This window comes from Populus alba, chromosome 16 (assembly GCF_005239225.2).
Source record: "Populus alba chromosome 16, ASM523922v2, whole genome shotgun sequence".
NCBI lineage: Eukaryota > Viridiplantae > Streptophyta > Magnoliopsida > Malpighiales > Salicaceae > Populus > Populus alba.
Window position 1 is genome coordinate 1,122,598 of NC_133299.1, and position 15,955 is coordinate 1,138,552.

The window sequence follows — 15,955 nt, forward strand, 5'->3', positions numbered from 1 at the left end:
GAACATGAGAAAGCTGGCACGAAAGACAAAATGTCTAAATCACCGCACTCTGATTTCCTCGGACTTGAAGTGAAACCACTCTTGCTTTTCGATCTCTTGACAGCTTTCCCATCTTTGCGTCAGGTATTTATTTCCTGTCTGGATAATAGTCAATCAAGAACTTCATCCAAAACTTATCGAGGGAAAGGATTCGGGTTACAGGTTAATTCTAGAGCCACTCGCTCTCTGTTTTTTTAATTAGAACAATATTGTTTTATTTTTTATTTTTTATTTTTATATAAACCCGACTTTGAAGTTTAGTTAAATTGAGTTAAACATGATTGATCAAGCTAACTTTTTATCCGGTTCAACTAAATACCTGATTTAAGTAAAGAGGATTCGAGTCCTCAATTTCCAACATAAATCCACCAAGCCGGGTTTAATGATCCGGCATGCCTTTCAAGTGGATTCAGTTCTTAGTTCAACTCCTGAATTTCACCAAATTAGGCCTGCTCATTATTATAGAGTGTCGGATGTTTGACCGATGCTGCTCCTATGATACAAGTTGTTTTTGATGATCAAAATCAAAATTCTGCGCTTTGGACTTTCCTCTAGTTCCAGTTTTAAGTGAAATTTCAACAAGAGAAAAGTTTGTCCTCCAGCTGCGTTCACCTTAACAGTTACCTCTGCTTCGCCGTTTTAAGTAAAACAGGATCGTTTCGGAGGAAACATCCAAAGCTGAATAAATTTTCTGGTAAATGAGAACAAATAAATAGCAACATGATTTCGGTGTGTCAGAAGCTGTAGAACACATGCCTCATGTAAGAGTAATTTCCAAGCGGACCACAAAGAAAAGAAGGGAACAAAGCCAGTTGCAGTAGGGTAAACAACAGCCTATATGACAGGATACACATAGTTGGTCTTTTTCAAGTTAAATATGATTTTTACAATTTGGACTTGGTGGGTTTCCTTCATTCTTCTACTATGAGGGGTTAGCATTGGGAGGTTTCAAACTGGACAAACAAAATTAGCAAGAAAGCCTACTACATCCAGGCTATGGCAGCATAACTACAAAGATAACCCCTGCCATTGACCGTTGTTACATTTTTCATTCTGATCATAGTAGAGTAAATCACCATGTCATCTAATCACAGTAATTCACCAAGGACACGAAAAAAAAATAAACGAAACGATAAACTAAATAAGGTTCTTCACTATCTGTTCTACTATCAGAAGTGAGCAGGTGGTCATTGTTCCATGCACCTACAAGTAACAAGAAAGGAAAGAAAAAAATAAACATGAGGTTACTTGTTTGGTATACATCAAATTGCACGCCAAATTTCATCACAGTAAGAGCAGAAAAAGATAGCAGGTACACATAAAGTCTTAAACCCAATGGATGACAGAGTCCATAAACGTACATAATTCAAAAGGAGGCGTCAACACATAAAGGGAAGCAAAAGGGATTCAGGAACAACCGAAATTCTAAAGCTAAACTACTCGGATGATGATTTACAACTAAGCAGCAGGGTGATCAAATCACACCTGGAGGGAAATCATTAACAGGAAGAAAGTTAGACTAGAAGAAACCTGTACTTTGACTACCAAGGGGCTATGGTTTGGTCCTGAACCTGACATGATATTTAAGTTATCAGATCAAAGGACAGAATAGAAAACAGAACATGTGGAAAAAATGAAACTTTTCGAGAATTTTACAGGCTTTTTAAAAAAAGCTTGATATCATGAGACGGATAGTTTTAAATGCAGAAAAACCAGCCCAACTCTCAAGAAAAAAGACCAAAAAAATGCATTAAAATAACTCCGTATTATATACCCAGTCAAAAAATAAAAAATAGAAGGACTCACATCCACCATTGAAGAAATTCAAACATGTATACAAAGAAGTTTTATAATCAGTTTTTTTTTTCCCACCAACTAAATCACAAGCACAGGAACCACACGGCATTATGGGATCTTGTTGAACATACTAACCAGTCATCACCACAGAACATCATGACCGTTTGAATAAATGATGACGTGCTAACACCTCTCCTACCCCCACAGCAGATATGCTTTCACATCCAAGAAGATCACGAAGCTTTGTATCACATTGTATCGACCATTTGAATTTAAACGGATCCTAAAAACACATGAAAACCATTGAACTTTTACATTAAAGTTAACTTATCAATAAAAGAACTGTGTTTAGACATCGATGCACTACAAATAAGGTTTAATCGGGACAAAAAAGGGCAGTGGTATAATAACAGAGAGATTTATACAAAACAAGAGGTATATGCTGGAAAACTAGTTGAGGGAAAGGGATGTAGTAGACTTTATGTGCTCCCAATATGGAAAGTCATGTGTAGGGAAAGGGATGAATATATACACTCATTACCCACCTCCAACTGTTTTAGCTTTATGTACTCCCAAACACGTCTGGATGCTTCTGTTTGGGTCATTTCCCTCTCAGTAGTCCCCAAAAACTCAGCAAGTCCTTCAGATATTACCACAAGAGATGCAGCAGGTTCTTTATTTTCAGTTGTGGTCTCAACATCCACCTTCGCTCGCTTGGCTTGACCAGATTCCTCTGTGCAAATATTCACAAGAACAAAAAAAAAAATAAAATTAACCTTCTCAAAGTCACCACAGAGCAACAAAAATATGCTTCACTGTAATGATCACAATACATACTTGATGGTTGAAGAGGGATGATATGTTTAGCTAGCAGCTTATTCATCTTAAACATATCAGTGCAGTCAGTCTCAAAAACCACGCGTAAAGCAATCATCACAATTATCTTCCCTTGTTTACTTGGGATCCTGGAGGTTGTTTTTTCTTATGTATTGCCACAATTGCTTCACAATCTGAACACACACAATGCACAATTCTTAGAAACAATAATCACTCCATAAACAGCACAGCTGCTCAACCAAGCTAAGAAACGAGCCTGGTCAACAGCATACCTCAGTCCTTGGCAAGGCTGGCTCCCCAACAACGGCCTGAAGTTCAGGTGAAACACCACACACTTTGTTTAACCCGCCAGGTCCACCTCTTCTTTTGGATCCAACTGGAGTACTGCTGCAAAGTAGTAAAATCCAAACACCATTCAATCTCCATAAACGGCCACAACAGATTCAACCTCCAATCAAACAAAATCACCAAAGGCCCAAATTTTTCACACTATCATCAACTAAAAAATCCCAAAATCAAAACTTTCACACTAAACATAAGCTAACAAATGCCCGAATTTTGGATTTTTCTATTTAGCAAAAAAATAGCATTAAACCTTCAATTGGGTTCACTCTTTTAACCATTGAAAGTGATAGTTACTAATATTTTTTTAACCCTCTCTGTCTTTTAGTAACTATAAAGAAGTCGACTTTATAACAAAATCTTACCAATTAAAAACAAATGGAAACTATAAAACCTAAAATTTGAAAACAAAATTTTTCAAAATGCAACAATTAAACCCCTAAACACCTAAAATTGAGCCCTAAAAAACACTAGAATCGATAAATAACAAAGAGTCCTAAGCTTTTACCTCTCTTTAGCCACTTCATGTGGAACATCCCCAACATTTTGCACATGCTGCGTCTGCCTCTGCTGCTGCTGAACTTGCAACTGAGGTGGCGGCCCTGGTGGAGCCACCACAGCTTGCGGCTGCCTAAAGTTAAGGTCCTGGGGAAAAACCTGGTGCTGCTGGTGCTGTTGGTGCTGCTGAGGATGCTGGTGAGGGTGGTGGTGAGGGTGAAGGGCAAAATGGGAAGGGTGAAATTGTTGTTGTTGAAATTGGAGGGCAAAATGGTCTTTTGGGGTCAAATGAAGAGTTTGTCCTTGTTGGAATTGAAAAGCTTGCTGTGATGGAGGTGGTGGTGGTTGTGGCGTCAGTTGTGGATGCGCGGTGGTGGTTACGGAGGCGGAGGCGGTGGTGGTAGGGTGGGGGCGGAGGAGCAGGTTAATTTGGTCACGAATAAAAGCAGCTTTGTGTGATAAATCCAACCCTAATTTAGCTTCAAGTTGCTGGACGACACCGTTTAATGAAGTAACGGTGCTAGGGTCGGATTGCCGCAGTACCGTCTCTACTCCTTTGGCTATTTCCTGGTCTGTCACCATGGCTTGGCTACCTCTCTTTTCTTCACATATATTTTTAACGGAAAAAACGGACACAAACGGTAACTCTATGTGTCTTTGTCTCTCTAAACAATTCTCTCTCTAGAAAAATTCTGTGTTTCTTTCTCTCTCTATATCCTCTCTGTCTCTCTCTTTATAATTTCTCGAAAGGACGGAAATGACCTCTCATGTTTTTAACCTGAAAAGACGGTCTGCCCTGTGTAACTGCTGGGGGGTGGGAAGGGTAGGGTGGGTATTTGGGGAAGTCCACTGTTTCTTGAAGTTCTAAGCTGTCATTTTGGGTGCTTGAAATGACGGTTTGGGGTTGAGGTTTGGGGTGGTAGGGAGGAGGAGGCAGGTGTGGAGGGTAAAATGGGAAGATTCCAAGGTGGGAGTTTTATTTTACTTTAAAATTTTTAAAGGAAGAGATAAGAAAGAGAGTGGATAATTGATGTGATTGACAATGGGAAATGAGGTAATAAAGTAGGTTGAAGCATCGTTATTACAGCAGTTAGATATTTTAATAAATGTTTTTTTAAAAATAATATTTTTTAATTTTTAATATTAGTATATTAAAATAATTTTTAAAAAATACTTTTATAATATAAAAAATAAATAAAATTTTTAAATTTAATTCATGGGTTAGTTGCGGACAAAAACTCATGTTATGGAATGAATTGATTGACTAGATGAATCCTAGCTAATAAAAAAAATTCTAAATATTATAAAAAAATAAACTAATATATCAAAAACTAACATGTTGAATCAACCTCGAATTATTTTTTTTTCCATCCCAAGCAAAGGATGGGTTTGTTGGCGCGTTCAATAACAATTGATTTTAAGTTTTTTTTTTTTTTTTTTTGGGGGGGCGGGGTGGATTAGGGTTGTGAGAATGCTTTCGGTATTAGATTATCTTCTTAAATAAATGAAAAGGAGAGAGAGTAAGCTATGCAACCTAATTTCAATAATTCACATAATCATTAAATAAAAAAAACATTTCCTAATAAAATAAATATAAAATGAAAAATACATTAAAATTTATTTTTTCATGACTGGAAATAATTTTATGTATATGTGTAGCATTCATTTCAAATATTTTTCTTTAGTTATTAGAAAGATAAAATTGAGAGGGAAATTAGTTATTGTGCTTAAAAAGGATGATGATGATGATTTGTTGAAGAATGAGCGAGGGTATATTGGTAATTGAGAATTGAGCTTGAAATTAGGATGATGGATAGTTTGATAAGAATTTAAGGGGGGTGGGTCAACAACAAGAGAATGTTGATAAAGACCAGAAGAGAACCAAATTAGTGTTTTCTTCAACAAGATAACTAACCTAGCTACCTCTTTTATCTCTTGCGGCAGCCACTGTTTTAAAACTTGCGGGTTGACCCATTATCTAAAATACAATTCGGGAATGCGGTGCAAATCATGTTCCTTGAAAAATTTAATTTTTTTTAAAAAAATTAAATTTTTGTATGTTTTTTATCGTTTTGATACGTTAATATCAAAAATAATTTTTAAAAAATAAAAAAAAATATCATTTTGATACATTTCAACATGAAAGGCACTTTTAAAAAGCAACCGCAACCACACTTCCAGACAGGTTTTAAACATTAACTCAGGTTTCAATAAAAACACGAGTTTCAATAAAAAAACAAGAGAAGAATTGATGTGGTGTGAACCGGTAAAAGACTCATATTAACTTGTAACCCTATTAAACTTGAAAAAACCTAATAAAAAACCATTGATTTTTATCTCTTTTTATCTTTTTACAAAATAAAAAAAATAAATTAATATTAGCTGAATTGAGTTTATTTACCTGATATATGATCAACAACAACATCACTTTTGATTAAGATGTAAAAAATAATTTAAACAGAGTCTTATATTTTCTAGGAAATCACCATAATAATTTTTATATTAGGTAAGAAAACTAACTTGGAAAGTAGTTTGGGTTATTGAATAAACAATTAGCTTCCATCATATATTTTTGTTAATATAATATTATTTTATTTTTTAAAAAAATCATAAAGGTAAATTTAGTTGAGTTTGATCTACTCATAAGTAATCTCAACTAGTTTAACTAGATTTTATTAAATCAAAAAAATTTTTATTCATCCAAGCCACGAAGATTTCCTTATGAATCTAAGTGCATGCCGGGGTGGGGAGGGGGAGTTGAGAGTATGTTTGATAGTGTGGTAGCGGTTGCTTTTCAAATAACTTTTCATGCTGAAATATATGTCAATGATGTTTTTTTTATTTTTTTTAAATTGTTTTTGACATTAGCATATCAAAACAATCTAAAATGTACAAATCATATTAAATTTTAACAAAAAAAAAATTAAATTTTATAAAGATGCAGTTTTAATCGCGTTCCCAAACATTTCTTTGTGATGTTTGTGTCACAATCATATCTTTGCGACTAAAAGAAGCAATTTATGTAACATCACAAGTGTAGAAGTTTTCAAAATGTGATGAAAAGGCTAAATATATTTGCAGCATAAATGGACAAAGGGAGGATTTGGGTTCTTTTTATAGGGTTTGAATATATTTTTTACAAACAAAGACGAAGACAGAAGGAAGGAAACAAACAAACAGAAGATAAATTAAGAGCATGCGATGTAATGATGTAGATCTCTATCACCTTTTTCCTCCTGTTGCCTCCACTTTGAGCAAAGCCTGTCTGTGGTCCATGTTCTCTCTCTCTCTCTCTCTCTCTCTCTCTCTCTCTCTCTCTCTATATATATATATATATATATATATATATATATATATATATATATATATATATATATATATATATATATATATATATATATATATTGTTGGGAAACACAGCCGCTGAAATTAAAGGGAGGTTGAAGAGGAATGCCATTGAAGAAACCCCGCTCGATACTATCTAGATAGAGGGAGGTTGTTGAGTAGCCATTGGAAACCAACTGTTGTATCTATTAACTTTGCTAAAGAAAAAAAAAAATTATCTAGAAAGTGATTTAATAATAAAAATTTAAAATTAAAAAAATTTATTTTTTTTATAGTTTCAACTTTGAGTTTTGTTGTTACTTATATAATGACCACTGAAAATTTATACAGTTATTAATTTTAAAATTTATATAATTAGTCAAGATATATATAAGCTAGCCTGAAATCTTTATTAATAATAATAAAAAATATTTGCTCAAGAAAAATTAATTTTAGTAGTTAGAAACATACAAAATATTAAAATACAAATAAGACAGATAAAAGGAATTTTCAAAATTTTTAAGAATACGAGTTGTACCATGTTTTCTAATGGGCTGTATTTTATGTTTCTTAAATTAAATCTTAAAATTACACAAAAAAAAAAAAAAAAACAAACACACGTGAGAGCACGGGCATGCATGCAAGTATATGCTTGTTGATTCCATTTGAGGTGTGTGTAAGCGTGCATGTACATGCATACATATATATGTATACATACTGGTACGTATATGTTATTTTTTAGATGATAAGCAAATTTGTGAAGGAAACTAGAAATGAAGAAATTGTCTTTTTTTAATGTCGCTTGTAAATGTAGATGGACAATATTTTTTAATATTTTTTAATTTTTTTGAAAAAAATTTAAATTAAATATTTTTTTATTTTTAATATAATATTAAGAAAAATTATTTTAATAAATTATCAAATAAAAATAAATTTACAAAACACCACACTACAAATCCAAACACTAAGTTCATCTATATTTCTGTAGGTAAGAAAGTCAGACGATATGAGAAAAGCGATGGAAAACAAGAAAATTATTGAGCTAAAAAACATTGAAATTAGTTCAAAGCCCAAAGTACGTATTGTCCTAAAAATTACTAACGGGCTTACCAATTTATATCCCCAAGCCCATGTTCTCTTCAGCTCTATCACCTACATGTCCCTCAAGCTGTAGGCAGAAGGGTAACACACCACCACCATGGCACAAGTTCTTCACATAAACCCTCTACGTTCCTCAACCCGACCCGAATCAAACGGTACCCTATTCCTCAGCCAGAGCCAGAAGCAAGATGTGAAGCACAGCTGGACCTCTTTGCAGAGAGAATTCAAGTGTAATGGCAAGTTTACTTGCTTTTTCTCAGGCGGTGGCAGAGAGGTACAGAAAAAAAGTTTGCTCCTATATGATTTTTTTATCACTTTCTTGGATATATTGTTTCTGAGTTTTGTCTCTTTGGATGCGAATTAAGGAATATTTGATCAGCTAGTGATAAAGATTGAATCTTTAAGATTTTTGTTTTTGGAATTAAAAACCCATGTTTGGGTTTTGAGTTGATTGAAAGCTGTCGTTTTAAATGGTGGATATGGAATGTGATAATGGGGTTTAAGGGGCTTTTGAGCTTGCAAGCGAATAAGTTGTCCGCTTAATTATGGAAGATGAGGGTTAGTAGGTTGTTTGCTTGTCAAATTGTAGAGTTTATGAAGTGTTTTATTGAGTTGGAATGGAGTGAGGGTTGGTTGTTTGAATGGGATATGGTTTTTAATTTCAGATATTTACTGATTAAACTATGATTCTTGTAAAGATTTTGAATGCTTGAGTGTTAAAATGATCTTTCGATTGTTAGTTATTAGCTTAACCATTGTGTGCGTTTGTTTCCTAGTTATGAGTGATTGAGTTCCAACAAAGTGAAATATTTAATATGGTTATAATGTAAACGTGTTTATGTTAGTTGCCATGCCAACTAGAATTACCATTATCATATTAGGGACCTCAAGCTTCTTGACCAACTAGTAGGATAATCGGTAATGTATTTGATAGTTATGCTAGGCCTTTGTTTTTGTATATGTGGTAATTTGAATAGCGTATTCTGCAATTCATGCGGAGGATTCTTGTTGCTTAACTCTAGAAGCCAAGGCGATTCAAGCTGTTGTACTAAGCCACCAGTCCTCTTACCCTTTCTCCCATATTCAAAGATGGTTTTAATCACTGAACTGGACCTTCAGCATCAACAACTTTATGACATCGTGATGTCTTAGAACTTTAAATTCACTAGGGGTCCGTTTGGTTGTACAAAAGGGTAGCCTGGTGCAGGAGGCTTCTGCTTTGTGTTTCTGGTTATGTGAAGGTTTCACATGTTCTTGTGCATTGACTTGCATGGTGTCCATTAATCTTGGTGATTGCCTGTCCTATCAAACCAATGGTCATAACCAGGTCTAGATGATGGAAACATGGCTAACGAAAATTGTTGGAAATGGCTTTCTCAGGTTGATGAAAAACTGAGTTATATGCAAGGGAGTGTTGTAATCCAACTGTTTAGAGGCTTTCAACTCCAGTCTTGTGACATGCCTTAGAATTTAGATATTGTTGAACTCTGTATTTGTTATGCTATATGGTGACCTGTCATAGGGTGGGATAAAAAGAATAGGAGAACTCAAGATTAAATGTGTTTGTAGGTGTGATTAAGCTGTCTTATTTGTGGCTGCAGGAACAAGCAAAGAAAGCTTTAGAAAGTGCTCTTGGTGGAAAGAAAGATGAATTTGAAAAATGGAACAAGGAAATTAAGAGGAGGGAGGAAGCAGGTGGAGGGGGAGATTCTGGTGGTGGAGGTTGGTTTGGATGGGGTGGACGATTTGGCTGGTCCAATGGTGACAATTTTTGGCCAGAAGCACAGCAAACAAGTCTTGCTGTCCTGGGTATTATTGCCATGGTGAGGTTTTCCCTTCACAATTCTTGGAATGCTGTGTTTAATGAATTGCTCTCTCCCAATTTCTTATGATGTTATATTACATGTACAGTATCTCATAATTGCAAAAGGTGACTTGATCCTTGCTGTCATGGTCAATCCTTTGCTATACGCTTTGCGAGGGACAAGAAATGGGCTAAGTTTTATATCATCAAAAATGTTGAGAAAGGCATCTCCAGGTGATCATGCTGATTTTGCTGGTGCGTTAAAGAATGGTGTTCATGTTGAAGTTTCAGCTAAAGAGAGTGTTAAGAGAAAATGGGGAAGCAATTGATAAGTTATCTCGGGCTTAAGCATTGTTTCATCCCTCCACTTGATGCTGGTGCATCTATAATTGTATTGGACAACTGAATCACAGATTCTCGAGAACGCAATTTTAAATTGTGAAGATTACCGAGCCTGGCTGCATGGTGTTTGAATATTCAGCCACTAGAGTTGGGGACGTGTTTCCATCTTTTTGGGGGCAATTTGTATTTGAAATCTAGTCCGTCTTCTCCCTGTAACATCAAGGGCAAGGGTTATTTGAACATCAAATGGAAAGAGAAATTTTTCCATGTTTTGTCAGTAACATTCAAGTCTACTCTTCTGTAAGATGCATCATTTATCATCACTAGATAATACATTAATTTTGATATTGAGTAGACTTGTTTTGATTCATTTTAAATTTATATCAGGCAAATTGGATGGACTTGGTTGGCAGAGAAGGATCCGATAAACTACAAGGCAAGGTAGAGCAAAAGCCATTTAATGCTCTGAATTTAGGTTCTTTTCATTTGAACTGCATAATCTTCCATTTTCCCATTCTAGTTACTTCTGCGCATACTTGCCTGGAGTTATGAGGAATCAAGTAATACAGAGATTGAAGAGGGGATTTAGAAGGTGAAGAACTCACTTCCAGTCTGCTATACCAATACCCTATAAATGCAGCTAGAGATGACTCTAAGTGCCAAGGTCTTGCAATATGAAAAATACAAGATTTCCAATCTTAGCATAGAAAGAAATGAGGGAAATGGATAATCAATTTAAAATAAAGAAATAAAATTTCATAATCAATTATATATATACATGTAAAATCACGTGAAAAGTTGTATTTGCTAACAATTGCATGTATGACTTGGAAGAAGGTATGATTTCAAGACCCATCCTTTAATATAGGTTAAAAAGCCAAAATAAATGATTTTATTAGCTTTTATAAAAGAAAAGCTGATTCTTGAGAATCCCTTGTATGCTCATGTTGAGGTGTAGCAGAAGAAAAACTGCAAATCCATAAGTAAAAATTGCAAAATCTAATCTAATTTATCGTAATTGATTAGTTAACACGTTGATTAATTGTGTGTGTGTGTGTATAGTTGATTAGTCAACATATATTAGATACGCTATTTATCATACATGTCAAGCAATATGGAAAGAAAGAAAAAAAAAATGTAAACCTGGAAGGAATTCCTACTTTTAGAAACTAGTTGGACAAAAAAAAACAAAAAGAAAATAAAAATTTGTTTTTGGGTCGAGTGATCCAATGGCACAATTTCTTTTTCTTATTATTATTCCGATATTATCCGAATAAATCTACTAAGAAAATCATGTGACGTTATAAAATTTTTTTAAAAAAAAAAGATTCCACACAAATAAAAGTAAAAGAACTGCTCCACATAGAAATGATTTTCCGAGTTTCTTTGGATGAAGTTATACAACACAATTCTTTTAGTGTTTGCGAAAAAGAATACAAGATGATTCTTGCTGCTATATAATTCTCATGTATATGAAATTTCTCGCTTCCAGCCTGCTGTACCAGCACCCTATAGATGCTGCCAGAGATGACCCTACTGATTTACTGTGGTTTTATCATCTCCCGATGGAAACGATGATGAATTATCTTGGAGCTGAGGACCAGGTTCGGTAAATGGCAAATTTGGCCACCATCTGCGGTGGTTGCTGATGGTGACCTTGGGAAGATATCTCTGCCTTCCTCTGTGGTTTGTGTGGTAAATTGTCAGTGTGAAAACTGGTTCTTGGCTCCATCGGCTCAAGGGAAAAGGTCCAAGCAAACAGTCCAAAATTGCCAAAGGATCCCATGAAGGTGGTAAGAAGTTTAAGATGAGGTTCATGCATCTGTTGACCATTCCTCCTATGGAAAATAATTTATTACATCAGTTAACAGAGCAGAATATTGTTGTTCCTCCATCATGGCTATTGAATGATGATCATGTACATTTTACACAGTGGCCCTCCTAGAATCTATTCAGTGGCCTTAATAATTAGTGGGGCACATGCATTAAAGAAATCGGAACAGTTCAATGCAGAGATTCTCCTTGCTACCACGGCCTTCCTGTACATCATTGAAGGCCATGATTATCTTCAAGGTTGAATCACCAGTTTAGTAGATTAATATTTTTACAATAGTTTTTATATAAAAAAAGTTTTCATAATATTAATTTATTTTTAAAAAATTAAATCAGATTTTAATTTATTTGTAACCTAGATCAATTTTTATTCGATTTATTTTTCAAAACTGATCAAATCTCGATTAATAAATCATTAGGTTAGTTTATTTAGCTCTTTGAAATTTAATATAATGCATGAATCTTTTTTACATGCACTAAGCTTAATAAAATAACGTGGGTCCTTTTTCTAAATTTGAAGTTGACATTATAATCTTATAATTAATAATTATTAGTAAGTTGTGAGCACCCATTTCTACCATTTCCAATTCAACATTCCAATATATATATAAAACTAAGTACATCAATAGGGCTAAGCTAATGATATAATCATCGTTTACAAATTCCCATTTCCATTTAGCAAATGACAATTACAACTTCAATTAGTCCATATAATCTAACTTCGAAAATTTTCTACACTAGTCCTGAGAGCCTCACCTAATGGTTTTTATAATAAAATTAAACTTAGTTTAAATTTACGGGTTAACTTGATATAGAACATTTATCATGTTGATTAGCCTATAAACTTATTTCAAATTGGATTGAGTCAAAACTAATAAAGTTTTTCTTTTAAAAAGAACAAAATGACATCTTATTAATAAACAATTGATCTGATAAAATCGACTCAACAACCTTTAACTCGGACTCTTTATTACTTTCGTCAGCTATGGTTTTTTATTTCCTAAATTCATAAGAAAATGTACAAATTACTGGGACTCAGCTAACTGAATTGACTTTGCATAAGCCTATAATCTTTTCGACAAGGACAAGAAAATGTCCATACAAAAAACCTAAGGTCAAAGTACCAGGAACTGAGAGCTTATCTAAAGTTAAAAACAGCAAGCTGAACCAAACCAATACTATCAGAATCCTAGGCAGCTTTTGTTTCTTTCCTTCATGTCCGAGTCAGAGTTTCCATTATAAGAAGTCAAAGAGGAGGAGTCTATCCTCCAGACAATCCTAGGCTGTCTTAATCTCACATCTCTCTCTCTCTGTATATTGTTTTGGTTATGTAATCAAAAGGATGCACTAATTTTAAAGCCCCCCATGTCCTTGAATCAAGGTATTCGTGGATCCTACTGAAGGAGTGACCTTCACGATCTTGACACCTCTCTTTTCTTATTTTGCCATTGTTGTTTAGTTGAACACAATTTTAGGATCACCACATGACTGTTTCTTTTTAGTTTTTCCTTTGTTTGAACTTTCTAAAAACTGAACTTGTGCCCTTTCTCTATCGTTCTTTCTTGGGTTGTTAGTGTGTCTTGTTGTTGTTTGAAGGGTTATGGTTGTGGGTTTTCTTGATTTTGTCCCGTGCTAAACTTTCTAGTTTCTAAGATTCTTTGACCCTTCTTTTGTTGGTGTCTGGTTTCTGTGTTCTTTTGCTTTGGGGGCATCCTGTTTTGTTCCCTAAGGGAGACACATACAGGCGCAGGCACAAGTACTGTTGATGGGCTGTTGATGTCTTTGGAGGTTGGTGTGAATTCAAATACTAGAAGCATGGGTTTTGATGAGAAAAACAAAGAGGAAGTTTCTGAGGCAGCAGCAGCAACAAAAACACCTCCAAATGAAGAAGAACATAATGTTGATGAACCTAAAAGTGCTGGAATTAGTAGAAAGATGAGTGAGAGTTCTCTTTATGGAACTGATCAAGAAGAAGAGGATGATGAAGAAACTAATGAAAGGAAGATTGAGCTGGGTCCTCAATACACACTCAAAGAACAACTTGAAAAAGACAAGGTTTGTCTTTCTTTCTTGTTTTCTACCTCTGTGTTTTCTCATTCCTGTTTCTTTTTATTAATCACTGTTCCATTTTTTGTTTTGTTCATGTTCAATCTTTTTCTGTTTTGTGGGGTTTGAGAATGTAGGATGATGAGAGCTTGAGGAGGTGGAAGGAACAACTTCTTGGGGCTGTGGATATTGAGGCTGCTGGAGGTAATCTGCTTAAACATTTTGAAAATGTGTTAATTTGTAGTATAGTTTAGATTTCTTTGCAATTAGTGGTAATGGAGCTTTGTTTTATGTAGTCTGTTAATGATTTTTTTGTGGATTTACAAGTCTCTGCGTATTGTCTGCTGTGAGAAGAACTAAAATTCACCTGAGAAATCTTAGGAATTAATAAAAGTTAATTTTGTTAATTAGGGTTGATAATTTATGGATTATTTGTCAAATTTTGGTTTCTTTTCCCACAATTTATAGCAATTTGTGTCTGAGCTCATGTGTTACTATAGTGTGTTAGACCCTTCTTTCATCATCTCCGTTTATTCAAGCATGCTATTTCATTGACTAGATTTGTAAATGCTTGAATTTGAATAAAATTTCCTCTGTTAGCCTTTTTGATTCTTGGAAGGAATCTGATCAATTAATGGCAGATGAAGTTTGTTTGGATCTCTGACATTTTCTTAATGGTTTTATAACTATGTAGAGACTCTTGAACCTGAAGTTAAAATCCTGAGCCTTGAAATCAAATCCGCTGGCAGACCTGATATTGTTCTTTCAGTTCCTGAGAATGGAAAGCCTAAAGGCCCATGGTTCACCTTAAAAGAAGGTAGCCGCTATAGTCTGCAGTTCACTTTTGAGGTTAAGAACAACATTGTCTCTGGCCTCAAGTATACTAACACGGTTTGGAAAACTGGTATCAAGGGTAAAAGTCTCTCCATTTATCTCTTCCAATCTCTTCATCCCCGTATCTCTTTTTCTCTGAAATAATGATTTCCCCTTGTATGATGATTTGTCATGATAGTTGATAGCTCAAAGGAGATGATCGGAACCTTTAGTCCTCAGACAGAACCTTATACTCATGAAATGCCTGAAGAAACTACTCCATCTGGTATGTTTGCTAGAGGATCATATGCGGCTAGAAGTAAAGTAAGTTCCACCAGTTCTTCTTGTTCTTCACCCCTTTGATATTTGATCTTTTCACGCAACAGATGTGTTGGTTCAAATTACATGTTCATCAACTGACCTTTTCTCAATGCATTTGCCCACGAACTACGCACATTCATGTTCAGTTGTTTTCATCTGTTCTGCTGATTCATGTTATAGTACTTGTGGGGCACCTGCATTTAAGAGCATGGATTTATATAAAAAAAAAAATGCAAAAATTCAAATAATTTTAAATATGCTAACATGAAATCTATTACCATTTAAAGTCCCAACAATGTAGTTATTGTTTCAGACCATCTTGCAAGGCTAACTTAATCTGCTTCGAAAGGACAAGCAGAGTAATGTTCCTATCAATTAGTTCTGGAATCAAGTGTGTCATAATTCATGCATGTGAACATTTAAACTTGTGGGTCATCCTTTGTTTAGTGATTAGTTTAGATTCATCAAGAATTTTTGGTTTGCACAAGCTGCTACTGATTTCCTTTGTATTCTTCTTTCTGTGTCTCCAGTTCGTTGATGACGATAACAAGTGCTACCTTGAGATCAACTACACCTTTGACATCCGCAAAGATTGGCTGCCAACTAAAAACTAAGAATTACTATTACCTTCAAGTTGCAGCTTCCATATAATTGTTTTACAAGTTGGAATATGCTTCTGATGTTTAACAGATCTTCTTTTTATTGTCTTATTTATGACTCCTGTTTGAGACTGGTCATTTGAACAATGAAGAGAGGATTTGACAATTTGCAGCTAGATATTCATGTGGTAGTTGTTGGTTAATAAAATTCACCATTGCCTTAAATTGAACACTTTCCTTTTTTTCTCCCGGATCATCA

General features: G+C 34.6%; 2 protein-coding genes and 1 pseudogene across 2 annotated transcripts; 2 read left to right on the forward strand and 1 right to left on the reverse strand.

Moving 5' to 3' along the window:
- Nucleotides 1-998: 998 nt before the first annotated feature.
- LOC118030937 (uncharacterized) lies at nucleotides 999-4,235 on the reverse strand (annotated as a pseudogene).
- Nucleotides 4,236-7,845: 3,610 nt separating this feature from the next.
- LOC118030936 (uncharacterized) lies at nucleotides 7,846-10,438 on the forward strand. Its single transcript, XM_035035207.2, has 3 exons — nucleotides 7,846-8,212; nucleotides 9,540-9,761; nucleotides 9,850-10,438. Exons 1-3 carry the CDS (start codon nucleotides 8,036-8,038, stop codon nucleotides 10,069-10,071), a joined length of 621 nt encoding a protein of 206 aa, XP_034891098.1. The 5' UTR covers nucleotides 7,846-8,035; the 3' UTR covers nucleotides 10,072-10,438.
- Nucleotides 10,439-13,035: 2,597 nt separating this feature from the next.
- LOC118030935 (rho GDP-dissociation inhibitor 1) lies at nucleotides 13,036-15,955 on the forward strand. Its single transcript, XM_035035205.2, has 5 exons — nucleotides 13,036-13,972; nucleotides 14,101-14,167; nucleotides 14,658-14,876; nucleotides 14,976-15,100; nucleotides 15,628-15,955. Exons 1-5 carry the CDS (start codon nucleotides 13,694-13,696, stop codon nucleotides 15,709-15,711), a joined length of 774 nt encoding a protein of 257 aa, XP_034891096.1. The 5' UTR covers nucleotides 13,036-13,693; the 3' UTR covers nucleotides 15,712-15,955.